Raw genomic sequence first — 15,382 nt, forward strand, 5'->3', positions numbered from 1 at the left:
GCCTTTTCCTACCGTTTATTTCAACACCAGGAAAAGCTACAGCTGCTTAATTTCTGTGTGCCAGATAATAGAGTGTGTGGTGTAGTTATTAGCAGTACTATTTTTCTAGAAAAAGAGGTGCCGGAGTTCACCACAAATTTTCCGCTTGTTCTCTTAGAATGGCAGTGGTGCCCACCTGAAAGGTGCCAGAGATGAGCTCATGTGAGCTCTGGCCGGGGAATTAAAAAAAAGCCCTGGTTAGTAGAGGTGTGTCAGAATGATTGGACTAGGTCCAGAGATCATATCCCTTATCAGCCATAAAACTCAGTGAATGACCTTGGGCCACTCACAGTCTCTCAGACTCACCTTTCTTACAAGATTGTTGTTATGTGGAAAAAAGGAGGAGATCTATGTAGACCATCTTGGAAGATGGAAATGTAATAAATTAAAATAACTGATAGTACTGTTAAAGGCACAGGAGAAAGGTTAATCAAAATAGTGGCGTTCTTATACAAACCATGGCTGCTTTTAGCTGTCAATGGAGCCATGCTCTTAAATGCTGTGGGAACCCACATCAGCCCTGTGCATTTCTGTATACATGAGATTATTATTTTGTCTTCGCACTACATGCCCAGAACATACTGGGCACATTGACACAATCAAATTTTAAATTAGCTGAGATACACGCAAGTATCACACCCAGACCCATGGCTTACAGTTCACTTGTCACTTTGTGTAAAACAAGCCAAGAGCCACAGTTAACCATAGTTTCCCATTCTGGCCAAACCAGGAAACTATGGTTAACAGCTTCCCAACAATCCCCAATACTAAATGATTGAAAGCTGGCTTCCAGATCCTGGCTAGTTTGACAGCCATTAACCATAATTTGCTGTTGGTATCAAGATGTAACAGGAAGCTATAATGAGCTGCATCTTCCTGGCTTGTTTGCTCATGCAAACAAGCAAGAACAAAGGAGCTGTGGGCAGGTGTGCAAAGCTCTTGTATATCCCATTTTATTAAGCTGAGATTTGTTCATACAAATGTGGCCAATGTACAACCATCATTACTGAGCATGAAGGTTCAGTTTCTTCTATCCTTCAGGCTCTCACAGTTGCGATTTCTTTTTGTTTGTTTTACAGTTGTGGAGCTACATTGTGGTTGTATAAAAATGCTTATGTAACTATTTTATTAAGTACTATTAAAGGGCCAGAGCTAATCCCTGAAGAAGACAGTCCTACAAATGTATTTTTGGTCCTTGTAGCATTGCAGCGATGGGGGGGGGGGGGAATTATAGCCACTAAATGTTGCCAGGTGCTGTTTTTCCCATCATTGTCAAACTGTGACGGGAGAGGTGGCAGCTGTGCCACTTCCAGCTTCCTCAGAGATCTTAAAAAGGGACAGAGGTCTGCTCCTTTGGAAAGATGGCTGGCCTGGCTTATGCTCATATTGTTCCAGCATAATTGAGATGGCCTATGTTTCAAAACAAAAACAAATCATGGCTTGTTTTATCTTCACAGAAGGGAAAATCACTTCCCACACAAAGAAAAAGGGTTTGGCTATTTAAATACATTGGACTGGTATGGTAGCAGGTGCAGGACAGCGGCTCTTTTTTGGCGCCTTAGCAGCATTCAGATGAGAGAGACTTGGTTAAGGACACTTTAGCTAAAGGGCTAGAAAGCACACATGTATTTATTTGGTAGAGACAGCATTCATAAAACATATGTCACTGAGCATTCGCAAAAATTTATTCACCATGAAATTGTTCATTTTTGTACTGGTTAATTTTATAAAATGTGTCCCCCCTCCCACCAGAGACATTTCATTAAAAGATAATGCTAATATACTGTTTTCCACTACTTACAGAATCCCTCATTTCTGAATGCATTGCTTTCCGTAAGATGGTAATACATTGTTCAATGTATTGCATTTTCTAGGGATTCCACACTTTCAATCCCTTCTCCTTGTCCATTTCCACAATTTTCCTGTTATGCACGCTGATGTTTTCTCTCAAAAAGTCTTTCAATTTGGGAGTGTCAAGCTTTTCAAAGCACTTTTAAGTTGCTAAGCATTTTGCAATCTTTTTTGTTTTTGCCTTCACATGATCTGGTAAAATGAGTTGTCATAAGCAAATTCACCTGTTGCATTTTTGTCAATACTGTATGGACATTTTTGCAAGTAGAACATGAGAAATGCTGCTTTGTATATTGATTTTGATATTCCTCTTGACCAGCTTACAGCCTTTTTTTGTAATGGCAATCCAAATATTTTTTGCTTTTGGCCTGCTGGATCAGGCTATATGCATTTTATACTTTCAACATATGCATTGTATAGATCCTACACCTATTCAACTCTGCTTTTACAAATGCTAAGAAGAGTTCTGCTGGATCAGACAAAAGACCTATATGGCTCATCATAGGGTTTGGGATTGGATTCAGATGAATGCTAAAAGCTGAACCAATTCAGGTCAGCCTATGATTAGCTGGATTGGATTGACGAAGCCTTGAATCACCCTGGGTCAAATGGGGTCCACCTGGAGCAATCCAGGGCTATCAAAAGCAGGAGCAGTGGAAAGAAAAGGAAGTGAGCAGATAGTCCACATGCATCTCCTCCTTCCCCTCTGACCACACTGCAAAGTCCCCAAATTAGTTTGGGCCCTGGATCATCAGAGTCACTCCAAAGCCCAGAACTGGACCCCAAATTAGATTGGGTGTATGTGCGAAGCCCTAGTTCAGCACTTTGTCCTCACTGTGGCCAACTATTGAACGCTCACAAACAGGACATGAGTGCACTCATGATCCCTAGCCACTGGTGTTGCATATTGCCTCTGATATTGGTTGCAGTAGATAGCCATCATGACTAGTAGCTATTGGTAATATTATCCTCCAAGAATCGAACAAATCCCTTTTGAAAGCATACCAAGTTGTGGTATTCTATATTTTAAATATGCACTCTGTAAAGAACTATATCCTTTTGATGTCCTAATTCTCCCACGATTGGGTTTCATTGGATAGCCCAGGTTCTAATATTATGATAGAAGAAAAGCTTTATTCACTTTCTCCAAACTCTACATATTCACCTTTTCCCTAAACAAAATGGCCTGAATATTGTAACCTTTTCTCATAGCTCCAGCCTCCTGATGATTTTGACTGCCCTTTTCATATTTTTTCTAGCTCCAGGTAGACTGCTATTCTAGCAGACACTTCTTGTTAAGTTTATATTTTCCCTACAGGAAATTGTCTTCTCTCTGTTCTCCACAGTAACCACAGTAACATTCTTTAGGGTGACTGTAAGTGAAATTGAGAACAGGAAACAGCACTAATATCAGTATGGTTCTTACCTGAGTTATCCAAGAATCTTAATCTGTTGACAGAAAGTTACGGTGCTAAGAAGAATATTGGGTGATGTAACAGTGTGGAAGTTGACTATAATACACTTGGTCTTGTGTAATTATAATCACCCTGTAATTGGATCTAAATGTGAAAGAAGTTTCTCAGTTATCAATTAGGTCTTCGATTTATGGCATGCTGGCATCTCCATATGTAGCTGAACTTAATGGGCAGAATCAAACCATATTTAAGTACTTTTGACCATTTACTGAACTGGATTGGGCTATTATGTTTGCGACCTGAAATGCTCACATCCATTTCAGCAAGTTGGAAACACACCTTACGGATTAATAAAAAAATCAACTGAGCATGTGAACACAATTTCCCTTTGACAGATGGGAAACTTGTGGGAATGTTTAGGGAGGCAGGAGAGGATATATTGTTTATTAATATCCTTCCTAACTTGTGCTAGCAAGTTCTATAACTTAGCAGAGTTTTAACATTCCCCTTTTAAACACACAGTGGGTAGCTGGTTGCAAGCTTTTTTAAGCTTCTCAATATAAATCCCTGGTAAGATCCCTTATTTCCCTCTTAAAAGAATCATCATGCCACAATCTTCTTTAAAGTGTATAAAAGAAGTTTACTCACAGCATCATCAGTTCACAGTTGGATCCCTGAAGACAGACTTAGTGACAGATATACATGTGAGTCTATCCCATATGGAGATAGTCTCTTTGTTGGCTGAAAGCCAACAGGGCATCTCTAGCTAAAAAGAGCCACTCCAACAAAGTGAGGAAGTCAAAAAGAGAGGGAGGATGCTGCATGCCTTGTGCTTTTGTTACCTGCGCAGGTAAGGTCACGCCCACGTCTAGTCACATGCAAGAGGAAGTATGTCCCAGTCCAGGAGGAAACAGGAAGTTCTGACTGGCTGGACCAAACATCCCCTTTCATGTCCACGCTAGGAAAACAAGGAATGTTGTATTTGACTGCTACCTATGTATCACATCCCACAAAACTGAGGTCGCGTGAAAGAAAATGACTTGTTTCAAGGCCACTTGAGCAGGGATTTGAAACCTTGCCTTCCAGGCCTAATGCTACAGCTCCTAGACCACACAGTAGCCCTCTATTACTTTTTTGGTGCACCAGATGGCACGCCATACACAACCACCCACCCCAGATAACACTGCACTGTGCATCTACACATCCCTCCCCTTTCTCAATGTACAGCATCCATCTGGCAAGAGGAGGCTGTGTGGATTTCTTGCTGTTAGAAAAGGCAACGCAGCACATTTCCCTTCAGAACAGCCTATTCAGCTGTTTCCCTTTCTACTTTTTTTAAAAAAGAAAAAACTGTAATCTTTTGTAAGCAAACTATAACTTGAAACTTAGCCATAGGTTGTCTGCATTGCCCTGCAGAAGGTGTTGTCAATCCCTCTCCCTCCCCGCTCCACAGCGTTTGCTACAACCTGAGCCTTCTGGCTCCTCTGCTTGATCCGTGTTGTTGCTTGTGTCTTTTGCGGGGGCTGCTGAAGCGGGTGGGGAGGAGAGAGAGACGCTGCACAACTGTGGGGGGAGACAGTTGATCTTCCGGAATGAGTGAACTGTCACTCAGGCATACCCTAAATTTGGGGGTGGGGGGCGAAAGATTAAGGCAGCACTTTTACTCCTGGTTTAATTGATAGCTATAAGATTAATACGGCAAACCACAGGAGGCAAGCTGAACGCGATCAAAAAAGAAAAGAAAGTATCGTGGAAGGAGACATTTGCTGCAGAGCCGGCTTGAGACCTCTAATTCAGGAAGGAAAAGGAAGGAAAAATGATACCATCTGCCAAGATGACTTCACAGTCCTCATGTACCTGGAACTTTATTGCTGACAGCGTGGATCCTTAAATCTCTGCGGCTTGTAAGTGTATGGCTCATGGCTACATATGGGATGAGTCCACCTGGTACTTGGAAAGTGTAGGGGGGGGGGGAACAAAAGCAAGCCGGATCTCAATCTACTCTGGAGTGAGCACCATTTTAAAAAAAACAACAACACACACTTCTCGACTTCTTTGTGTATATACAACTGTCTAACGGAAGTGACATCCGATTTTGGCTGCTACCTTTGAGTGGAAGTAAGCCCCATAATTGAACCCAGTGGAACTTATTTCCGAGTGTACCTGCACGGTGCAATCCTAGCGTGCATGTAAGTTAACAGGGGCTTCTGAATATACGTGTCTATAAGATCAGGAACGTTTAGAGTGGATGGGGCCGCTGTCACGTCTTCTTTCAAGGCTACTGGTTATTATGGATCGGGCTTTGGAGTCTGACTTTTGAGTCAAAGCATGCATGAGATGTGACTGTCCAAATCGACGTCTTTTCAATGGCGCAAGGGACAAGGGAAAGGATCTCTATATTTTGCAGCCGACTGTCTCTTTCTCCCAGCTGAGAACGCCCTTTCTGTTCTCGAGGGACCACACACCACTGGGCTTCTTGGAGTAGCAGACAACCGTTCTTTTTGCTCAGAAAAGTCGCTTGCAAGAAATCCATGTTGTTTTGGGCAACTGACACCAGTTGGGAACCAGTTTAAATTAAAAAGAAAAAGCAGTTATCTGAACCTGGGTCTTTCTTGGCATCAAGTCCTCTTCCAAAGCAAGCTGCCCGATTTCGGCTGAGATCCCCCTACTTGGGCGTAAGCGCCCATGGAAATCCGCAGGGCTTACTACTTCAGCAGGAAGATTTAGGTTTCAAGAGCCGCGGAGCCCTTTGCAAGCAGAAGTGCAGTCGGAAGCATTTACGGGAGGGGAAAGAGGGCTTAGAAAGGCCCCCTGGTTTGTTTGCCTCAAGTCCATCCCTCCCGCGCTCAAACAGGGCTTGCTTTGCAGGTTGTCTCCTGCGCTTAGGACCCCCATCCTCTCTTAGTGGCATCTAGAACAGAAGAGAGACTCTTCCCCTTCTCTGCATCAGCTTTGGAAGCAGCAGGTGTTGGAGGAGGAGGAGCTGCAGCAGCCGGAGGAGGAGGATGAGGTCGGAAGGGGGTGCATGGTTCCCCCTCCCTTCTGCTCCTTAACTATCAAACGATTTTATTTTCAGTCACCTCTCTCTTCTCCCGCCTCCCTCTTCTTCCTGGGTGGATGCCTTTGCCAGTGGGAGAGGGAGATCGAGAAGGAAGCAGCGGCGGCGGCGGCGTCTGCCGGCTGGGAAATCCTTGTGTGTGAAAGAAGCTGGTACTGCGGACTTTGCCCTTGGCAGCAGCTGTGGGAGCCGCTGGCAGGAGCCAGAAAGAAGGAAGTTGGGCCCTGCCGGGGGGGAGGGCATCTCTGTCCCCTTCCAGCTCCCGCACTAGGTCTCTAGATGCCCCCTTTTCCTCGCCGCCTCCTTTCTCACCCTTGACCAGCATCTCCTCCTGCTGCTGCCGGAGCGCGCTCGCCGTCTTTGGGATGGTGCTGCCTTGATGGGGAAGAGGCGGCGGCGGCGGAGAAAGGCGCCTACCTAAGCGGGTAGGAGAGAGGACCCCTCCCCCCCTTCCTCGCCTATCTCTGGAGTGAGGGGAAGAGGCAAGCGTGCGATCAGCCGCCAGAGGATCCACAGCGAAACTTTTATTGCAGCTTCCACCCACCCACACATCCCCCAGCCATCCTCACCCCCGGACAGCATCCTGCGCGCTTGCAAATGGAGGGACTGCGGCTCGCAGGAAGATTCCTGGTCTAAACTGGCAAAGGGGGAAGCAGCAGGAGGAGGTGGTGGTGAAGAGCAAGGCACAAGTTAAAGGGCGACCAGAGAGGAGGCGGCCCCTCTTTTTTCTTTTTAATCTTTTTTTTTTAATCTCCGCGAGTCTCCTGGCTTCTCTTCGCCCTTCGCCACTTAGGAGGTTCTCTAGGGGGAAAACACACACACCCAGATTATTGTCCTGGACTGTTGAAGAGGACACCCCCCCCCCCGGGCCGGCTTTCCTTTCCTTCTTCCTCTCTTCCTGCCCTGCTGCTGCTGAGCGATGGGCTTCTTCCAACCCTCCGCTCCGGCTTGATCCTGTGTCGCAAGGGAGGCAAAATGGACTTGGCCGGTTTGGAAAGACTTCGGCTGTAACTGAATGGCGCGCAGAGATCCTTAAGCCCCTCCTTGGGTGACTCTTTCTTCTTCCTCCACCCCCCTCCACCCTCTACCCCCTTTTGCTGCCTTCCCCTCAGCTCTAGCCTCTCCCCTCTTTGGGTGTCTCTCCCACCACCTTGCCCGTCCGAGAAGCGAGATCAAGGAACTGATGACGGACCCATCGCTCACCCCCCCTTCGATGCATCAAAAGAACCTCCAGGGCCGGGAAAGGTTGGCCTCGAAATTCTCCAGGAAATACTTGGGGCTGCTTTTGGTGTTGTATGAAACTGGTGATTAAAGGGGGGGAGCCTGGAAAGGAGGAGAGGAGACGAACCCTCCCCCCCCACCTTCACTTTCTCGAGCCTAGTGGCTCCTGCCGGTGGTGGACTGCGATCTCTGGAAGTGGAGCTTGTGCGTCGAGGGCTCTTGCTCTCCCTTCCCCGCCTTGCCCTTCTCGGCCAGTTATGCAGACTCCCTGTGGTGGTTGTTGCTGCTCCTGCTGCTGCTGCTGCTAGGATCCGATGCTGGCCGCTCCGGAGCCAGGGGATGGAGATGGGGGGCTGATCATCGCCAGACGACGGTGAGAGGGGAAAGGAGAGAAAGAGCTGGAGAGACGGGGGCGCTGATCCACTTGGGTTCAGCGCGAAGCGCGCGTGGGCTTCAGGCTGCTGCTCGGGTCTCCCTCCTCTTCCCACCGCAGGAAGCCCTCTCGTCTCTAAATGGAATTAGTGGAGATCGAAGCCCCTTGTGTAAGGAACAGACATGATCCATGGGCGCAGCTTGTTTCACAGTAAGTAGATCTCCGCCGGATCCCTCAGGGCCAACCGTGCCCTGTGCTGCCCGCTGCCCACATTGGCCGCCGCCACCACCTTCTTGGGCAGAGAGCATTGTGTGTGACCCAACTAGTAGAGGAATCAGGTGCGGAAAGCTTAATGGCGTAGGTGTAAATACTCCCCTCCTTTTCCTCCTCCGCCCCCCCGCATTAAAAAAAATATAAATAAATTTTAAAAATGTAGCTACTGAAGATTTGTTTGTTTTGACTAGGATGGAGTTCAGGAGGTTCCAATCCTAGAGCTTGTAGCTTTCAAAGTCATGCGTAAAAGAAAGAGGTGGGGGGGGGGAGAGAGAAAGAAGGATGCCCTGCAAAACTCTCTTTACCTGCCCCCACCCCTCCTTGAGCTATTGAGGTTTCAGGCCGCGGTAAGCTCCCTTACGGTAGAAGTCAGCAGCACTGGAATCGATGGGACTTAACCACGTAATTGTGTAGGGGCAGAGATTAGACGTTTACCAGTCTGGCTGCAGTCCTAAATCATTAACTTGGAAATAAGTCTCATTGAAATCAGTGGAGCTTACTTCCATGTAAATGGGTCCAGAGCCCTCTACATTTTCTAACTCTTCAGCCCCATTTCAGGTTTGATGCTGAGATTTTGACCAAACCAAAATGACACATCCATCTTCTGTGCCAGTTCTAGGACATCAGCATTAATCCGAAGTATAAACTCATTGATTACTGTAATTACTAGGGATTAGTGCCAGTACTGAATTCGGACAGTAGTTGTTGTAGTCATCATCACGGAAGGATGAAATCCAAGTATTTGGACTCAAGCTGGTGATTGTTGATTCACCCAGTTTTGGAGCAGCAATCTTTCTTGGACTTATTTCACTAACTGGATTTTTAAAATTTTTAAAAAAGTTGTTATTGTGTGCGCATTGTGTTAAGCACATTGCAGTTAAGCAAAAGTTACAGTAATGGAAGGGAGATGAGTGGTTCCACACACATACACACAATTCATTAATAGTGGACAATTTTGGTTTTTTTTAAAAGAGAGAATAGTACAAAAGTGGAGGGCATGCACGTATTGACATACAGAGGGCACGCAGTTGAGACCAACTACTAGGATTTAAGCCAATTTAATCTTATGTGAGTGTGCCCACAAACATTGTGTAAAATGACTCTGATATCTGTCTTCTTTGTGAAGTATCAAAATAGTTTGGAACATTAGTAATGGCCAGGGAACTTTCCTTTGTCTTCTGCTTATTTGCCCTGTTCGTGTCTTAAATTGACTTAAGTTGTATCTAAATAATGAACAGGAAGGCACGGAGTCTACACAAACTGCACACACAAAATCTAAGCTTCCTGAGCAGTGTGGAATGTGGGGAAATAGTGACAAGGATGACCCAATGAGAACAACTCTTGTTTTACCTCTTTTAAAGCTCAGTGAATGGGACTTCTGTGTCAAGATAGCAGACTGTCCCTTTCCCCATTTGCTGCACAGCTTGCCTTTTTGATGGAGGCCATAGAAAAAGTAATCAAAATAAGGGAAGATAGATTTTGTATTAGTACATTTCTAATCATGTGAATGGAATTAATTTAAAAAATCAGTTATGTATAACCACAGCCAAGTTGTTAGCGTTCAGTTGCCTAGTAGCTAATAGGAATGCATAACATCTACAGTACTTTTTAATGTGCAAATGGGTTTGTGCTATCTAGCTCCATTTGATTAGAATCAAAGAAAATTCTGCCATTCAATTTAATAGGATGTGAGTATTCCTTTTATTGTACCTGCAACAGTAAATCACCATTATGCCCATTTTTCAGATGTGGGTGGAAATAACTGTATGATACCCTTCAGTTTTATAATTTTCAGGAGTTGACTTCCAGAACTAACTGAGGTTGTGATTCCATGCAGACTTAATGACCAAGTTCATGAGTTTTTGGATCAGGGTGCAAGGCCACAACATCTGATGTAGTTAAACTCAGGACTCAGTCATTGGTATTTTATGTGGAAGTCTATTAAAATGAATGGTGACTAACTGCAATTAGAACTGAGGTATCCATCCCAATTCATGTTAATGAATGGTGTTAAGCATGCATGAGAGGGCACAGGACATAATGCATTTTATTATATGGCTTTGCACACACACTCTCTCTGTTAACATTGACTTTAAAGCCACCAATTCACAATGCATTCTTCAAAATATCTTCTTCCAAGAACAGCACTGTTCCTTACTTTTCTGGAATTTTTGAAACATCACTGGCTGTACATGACCAAAAAGTGTTGCTTAGGGAAATGAAAATGTTTTGCACACTGCTAAGAATTATGCCTTCATTTTCCTATATTATTAGAAATCATGTAAAACTTTTTGAGTAACTTGGCATATGCATTCCATTCTGACCTCTTTGGAGTTATGTCAGGCATGCTGGAACAAATGTTTTCAGCTATTAGAACAATGCAACTGGAATATAGTCCCTATTTTACCCCTCCCCTTGTTCTGTGGCCTCCAGCAGGTCACATAAGTTTTATGAGTCCTGGTCTCTGCATTTCTAAAATGCCATGAAGCAATTCCTATGCCACAGAATTTCTAAAAAGTGTTTTGGGACTCCAAGGCAGCAAAAGATATGTGCTTGAAATCACACATCGGCTAAATGAAGAGTTTTGCCCATGTCTTACAGAGTTATGAATTGGCCTTGCTGCTAGGTTGTCCTAGAGTGCTAACTAACCTTTGTGGCATAGAATCCAGCTATGCCACCTGAAGGCAGTGCTTCTCTTTCAAGGATGCCACACATTATATCAAAAGGCAAACTATATATATATATATATATATAGAGAGAGAGAGAGAGAGAGCGCTACTAAATGAACACAGTCTTCGCCATCTAGCAGGACCACTGCAATTCGGAGTGACATCATGGACACTTATTGGCTACATAGTCCCCTGACATCCTTCTCACCTCTGCAGCCATTTAGGATGCAGTTTCAAGGCATAGTCTGAAGTTGGTTGGACGAGGTATGTGAAACTGCCAAGTTGTTAATATTTATTAATTACATTTTTTATCCTGCCCTGCCTCCAAGGAACTCAGGTCCAAGATCACCAAGTGAGCTTTGTGAATGAACAGAGGCCTGAGTTCAGGTCTCCTTGTAGCCAGTGCACTGACTGATTCTTTAGTGTGACATCTCCAAATGTTGTCTTGAAACTATGTATAAGGTTTCAACTCCTGTGTGAGACTTTTCCAGGCTGAGCATTCCTCTGTCAAACACTATTCATCTAAGTATTTTTTTTGGGGGGGGGCGGGGGGACAGGGACGGACATGCTCATCTGTGTATGTGTGTGAGAGACAGACAGACAGACAGAGAATATATATAAGCTCTCTTGTTTCTGCTGAATCGTTATGAAAATCACAGTACTGCTTTTAAATTGGCACCCGTAGGACAACCCCACACTGCGTAAAATGAGGTGTGACTATATTTTGAACTGCTAATATAGCTGATGCCCCAATATTATTCAGAAAGGGCCCCCAACCCTGCAGAGAGGGGTTTTTTATGGGGAGTGGATTGCAGGTGGCTGCAGGGGAGAAGAGGCAACGAAAAACTTTCTTTCTGTGATGTTCAGTAAGTTAATTTATCTTAAGATCGAAGCCATCATTGTTAGTGGCATCCATGTGACAAATGTGAAATATAGTTTCTCTGGTCTAAGATATGTGTATCTTAAGATAAAGGTTTTGGGCTCTAGCAGGGTATGGGCACACATGCATCTTGACTGGAACAGTGCAGACATGGAAGAAAGGATGGAAAGATGCTCCATCAAGACTCAGCACTTCAAGACTCTAGAAACTAGTGTGTCTGTATGAGCAGGGCAGGTACAATTAATATTTTATCTGATTTATTTAAACCCAAGTTTGAGTCTTCCTAAAGCATGTCTAGCAATGTTTCTTGGTACCCACAAAGGATGAATGAGTGCTCAGGATAATGTGTATCTTCAGTAGTTTCTTCTCATTTTATCCAAATGTCCACTAGCTTGGAGGCAGTAGAACTGATATGGCCTGACTGATGGAGGCTTTGTTAAATTTGCTCATTGGATGACCTTGAAGAAACAAGTACATCCCCTAGTCTTTGTTCATCAAATATAACAACAATTAACTACGCCATCACATGATTACCACCTTGCTTGTAATAGGGATTGTGGAGAACTAAATGTGCTAAATGCACCGTAGAGTAACCAATTTTTCAAGCCCTCAAACTGCAGCTGCACTGATTCACAAATATGTGAACCCTTATCTAGAAAAGACATACTATGTAGTGCCTTCAATAAGCACAGAATCAATTTCTTATTTCTTTGCACATAAAATACACATGAGTAAATGGGTAACTTCATTGTGCTCATGTTTCAAATGGTAACAGCTCTGAAGGCTTACTGAGCCTCATGCATTGCAGCAATCCATCTCTGAAGAAAAAGTATGTTGACAATCATGCAGGATTTATATAAGAAACAAAAACTTCCAAGTATCATTTGCAAATTGCTCATGCAAATGATATTCAGTAAACTGAATGTATGGAGTAACAGCAGCAGATGCTGCGGCTTACAGAAAGGGTGGTTATGCTCTTCCTTCTTATTAAGTCCTCATTATCTCAAAGTATTTTCTCTGCTGAGTCAGCTTCTGATGCCAAAGTGCTCTGCCAGTACAAACCCCACTAAACAGGATTTCTGCTGGAGGCATGCTTCGAGGACTGGCTGGAAACCAGCTTGGCCTTATTCACACGTCTAAGCTCACAATACCGCAAGTTAAGCAGGCTTCTAACAATATTTAATTAACAGAAAACAACTGATTTCCTGTGGTCCATGTTTTAGTCTAGTCAGTTATATTACTGGCACACTCCACAAATGATCTCTCACTTATTAGCTGAGGTACAAGGCGAGCTACCAAAATAGTTCCAACGGCACTTACAAAACACCAGACGCAACACAACAAACTTTTTGAGAACTGAGCAGTAGTAGAGTTAGCTACTGAACCTGGTGGAGCATGCTGTGGCCAAGGAGGTCATGTAGGTGGGGCCAATATGGTCACATGAGCGAGACAAAGGAGGTCACATGGGCAGAGACAAGTTGTTCTGGTTTTCTTCCCATCTTCCTACCTTGCAAAGGTGTAGACATAAAAGGATTGCAGTTGTATAAGTCCTTAATACCTAACTAAACTGAAAAATGTTTAACACTGGTTTTAGAAGGGGTTCCTGCTGTCACAATTTCTAGTGTGGGTTAATGTCACAATAACCACACACTACTCAGAAGTCAGCAGCACTAAATTCTATGGGGATGGCTACCAGATAGGACTGAATCCTCAGGTTAGTCTTAAAGGTGCCACATAGAACACCTTTCTAAATTTTCAGCATTATGGAAAAAGGTTCCCCCCTACTCCAATTTTTTTCACTTCTATGCCTTCTTTCCAGATTATGGAGGGCTTTTAAATGGACTAAGGGTGCAGGAGACCAGGGTTAAAGTCATCCCTCATCTATGAAGCTCCCTGGGTGAACTTGGGCTATTCACTGTCAGCCTATGTCTCAGGTTTGTGAGGATAGAATATGTAAGAGGAGAATAATGAATTGGTTCAACCCAGAAAAGTTGGTCATGGGCAGGTTGCAACATGAAAAAGTCAATTCTATGGGTTTTGGTGGCTGCCTTAGGGTGCAATCCTAACCATGTTTACTCTGAAATAAGTCCTGTTACATTCAATGGAGTTTACTCCAAGGTAAACAGAGTTGATTTATTGACTGTGTTTACATCACCTCCCCAAACAGGAGTTCTCTGGATTTCTCACAAGCAAAACACAACAGCTAAAAAAGTGCATTAAAATCAAAACATCATTAATGTGCAATTTAAAACATTGTTAAAAGTTAAGTTAATACTTTCCCAAGAATATACATGTCAACATACAGACACTATACATAACACAGGACAACATGAAAAGAGTCTGAAATGCGCTTTTCAGCTTTAACTGATTTTTGAGTCGGGATGGGAGTGAAAAGGCTGTGGGGAGGAAAGACTGAAAGAAAGGAGTGGGCTGGGAGGGACAGGGCCTGAGCACTCATAGGAAATAAGGCAGGAATGCAATCCACCATCCTACCCAAGCCATTTCTTTGGGACAGAATTGCTTGTTACAGGGGTGTGACCAGCTAGTAGTGATTATTTTGATTGTCTAAGCAGAGATGGGCAGAAGCATTTAAGAAGCCCCTCAGTCAGTGGAAATGTATTAATAATGACTGTGGGTGACAAGAGAAAGACTGGACTATGGCTCTGGAGATTTTGGGGGGCTCTTGGAAGGGTTATGCACCACTTTGCCCAACAGAGAAGCATCCCCTGTGGACAGGCCAATTACAAAAATAGACCAAGAATAGACCATGTTGACAAAACCATAATATTTATTAAAATTATACTGAAAGACAGAGGTCACTGGAGAATTTACTGTAGTACACCAGTTCACCAGTTCGCCTGTTTGTGAACCAAACAGATGCTAATAACTTGGTTTGGCTTAAGTAGACCAAATAAGATAATTCAGTCAATTAATGTGTCCTTGTAGCAAGTGGAATGTCAGATCTAAGTAACACCAATAGTAATGGTTTCTAGTGTGCATACAACTATGAGGAACTTCTATCTAAATTAATACCCAGTTCAATCAAAGAGTATTAAATTGTGTTCCTGTCACCAATGTGCCTTTTGATCTTCAACACTGTTCATATCCAAAAATCAGATCACATAGCCAAGCGCAACTACAAGATAGATATACAGAAATTGCTCCTTCTTTGTTTATTATTTGTGAAATGTTGTAGCTCTTTTGATTGCTGTTACAAATCTATTATTATAACTAATATATTTCTTTATTTTTTCAGTTGTAGCAAGTTTTATCATCCTACATTGGGCTGGGGCAACAAAAAAAGGAGCAGGTATGTTTTTTATGGAGAATATTTCCATTATCTAGAGTGTTTTAAATTATTCAAGCCTTTAAGGCATAAACTGGGTTTATGTTTATGTTTTTATTCAGCTTAGTGATTTTCTTTTACTGTTTGCATCCTTGACAACTAAAAATGATTATGGAACTTCAAAACAAAAACAAAAAAACTTAGGCCTACTTAAGGCTTAAATAATAATTAAAAACATAGTAAACAAGATTCCTTATTTATAGATAGTATGGATAATGGCCATACTGATCAGATTATTTAATGCTGGTCTGAAGTAA

At 43.4% G+C, this 15,382-nt stretch overlaps 1 protein-coding gene across 3 annotated transcripts in view; it reads left to right on the forward strand.

Annotated features, from left to right (window-relative positions):
* Positions 1-5,365: 5,365 nt before the first annotated feature.
* The window catches only part of NETO1 (neuropilin and tolloid like 1), a 97,432-nt gene continuing 87,415 nt past the window's right edge, over positions 5,366-15,382 (forward strand). The window contains exons 1-2 of one of the 3 annotated variants that reach the window (XM_083622614.1): positions 5,366-8,167; positions 15,036-15,089. In XM_083622614.1, the coding sequence (XP_083478740.1) occupies positions 8,140-8,167; positions 15,036-15,089 (82 nt within the window). In that variant the 5' untranslated portion in view covers positions 5,366-8,139. The remainder of the gene's footprint in view (positions 8,168-15,035; positions 15,090-15,382) is intronic. The other 2 variants (XR_014550135.1, XM_083622613.1) reach the window with 2 other exon arrangements.

The sequence above is a fragment of the Podarcis filfolensis genome (assembly GCF_964270895.1).
Source record: "Podarcis filfolensis genome assembly, chromosome: 7".
Taxonomy (NCBI): Eukaryota; Metazoa; Chordata; class Lepidosauria; order Squamata; family Lacertidae; genus Podarcis; species Podarcis filfolensis.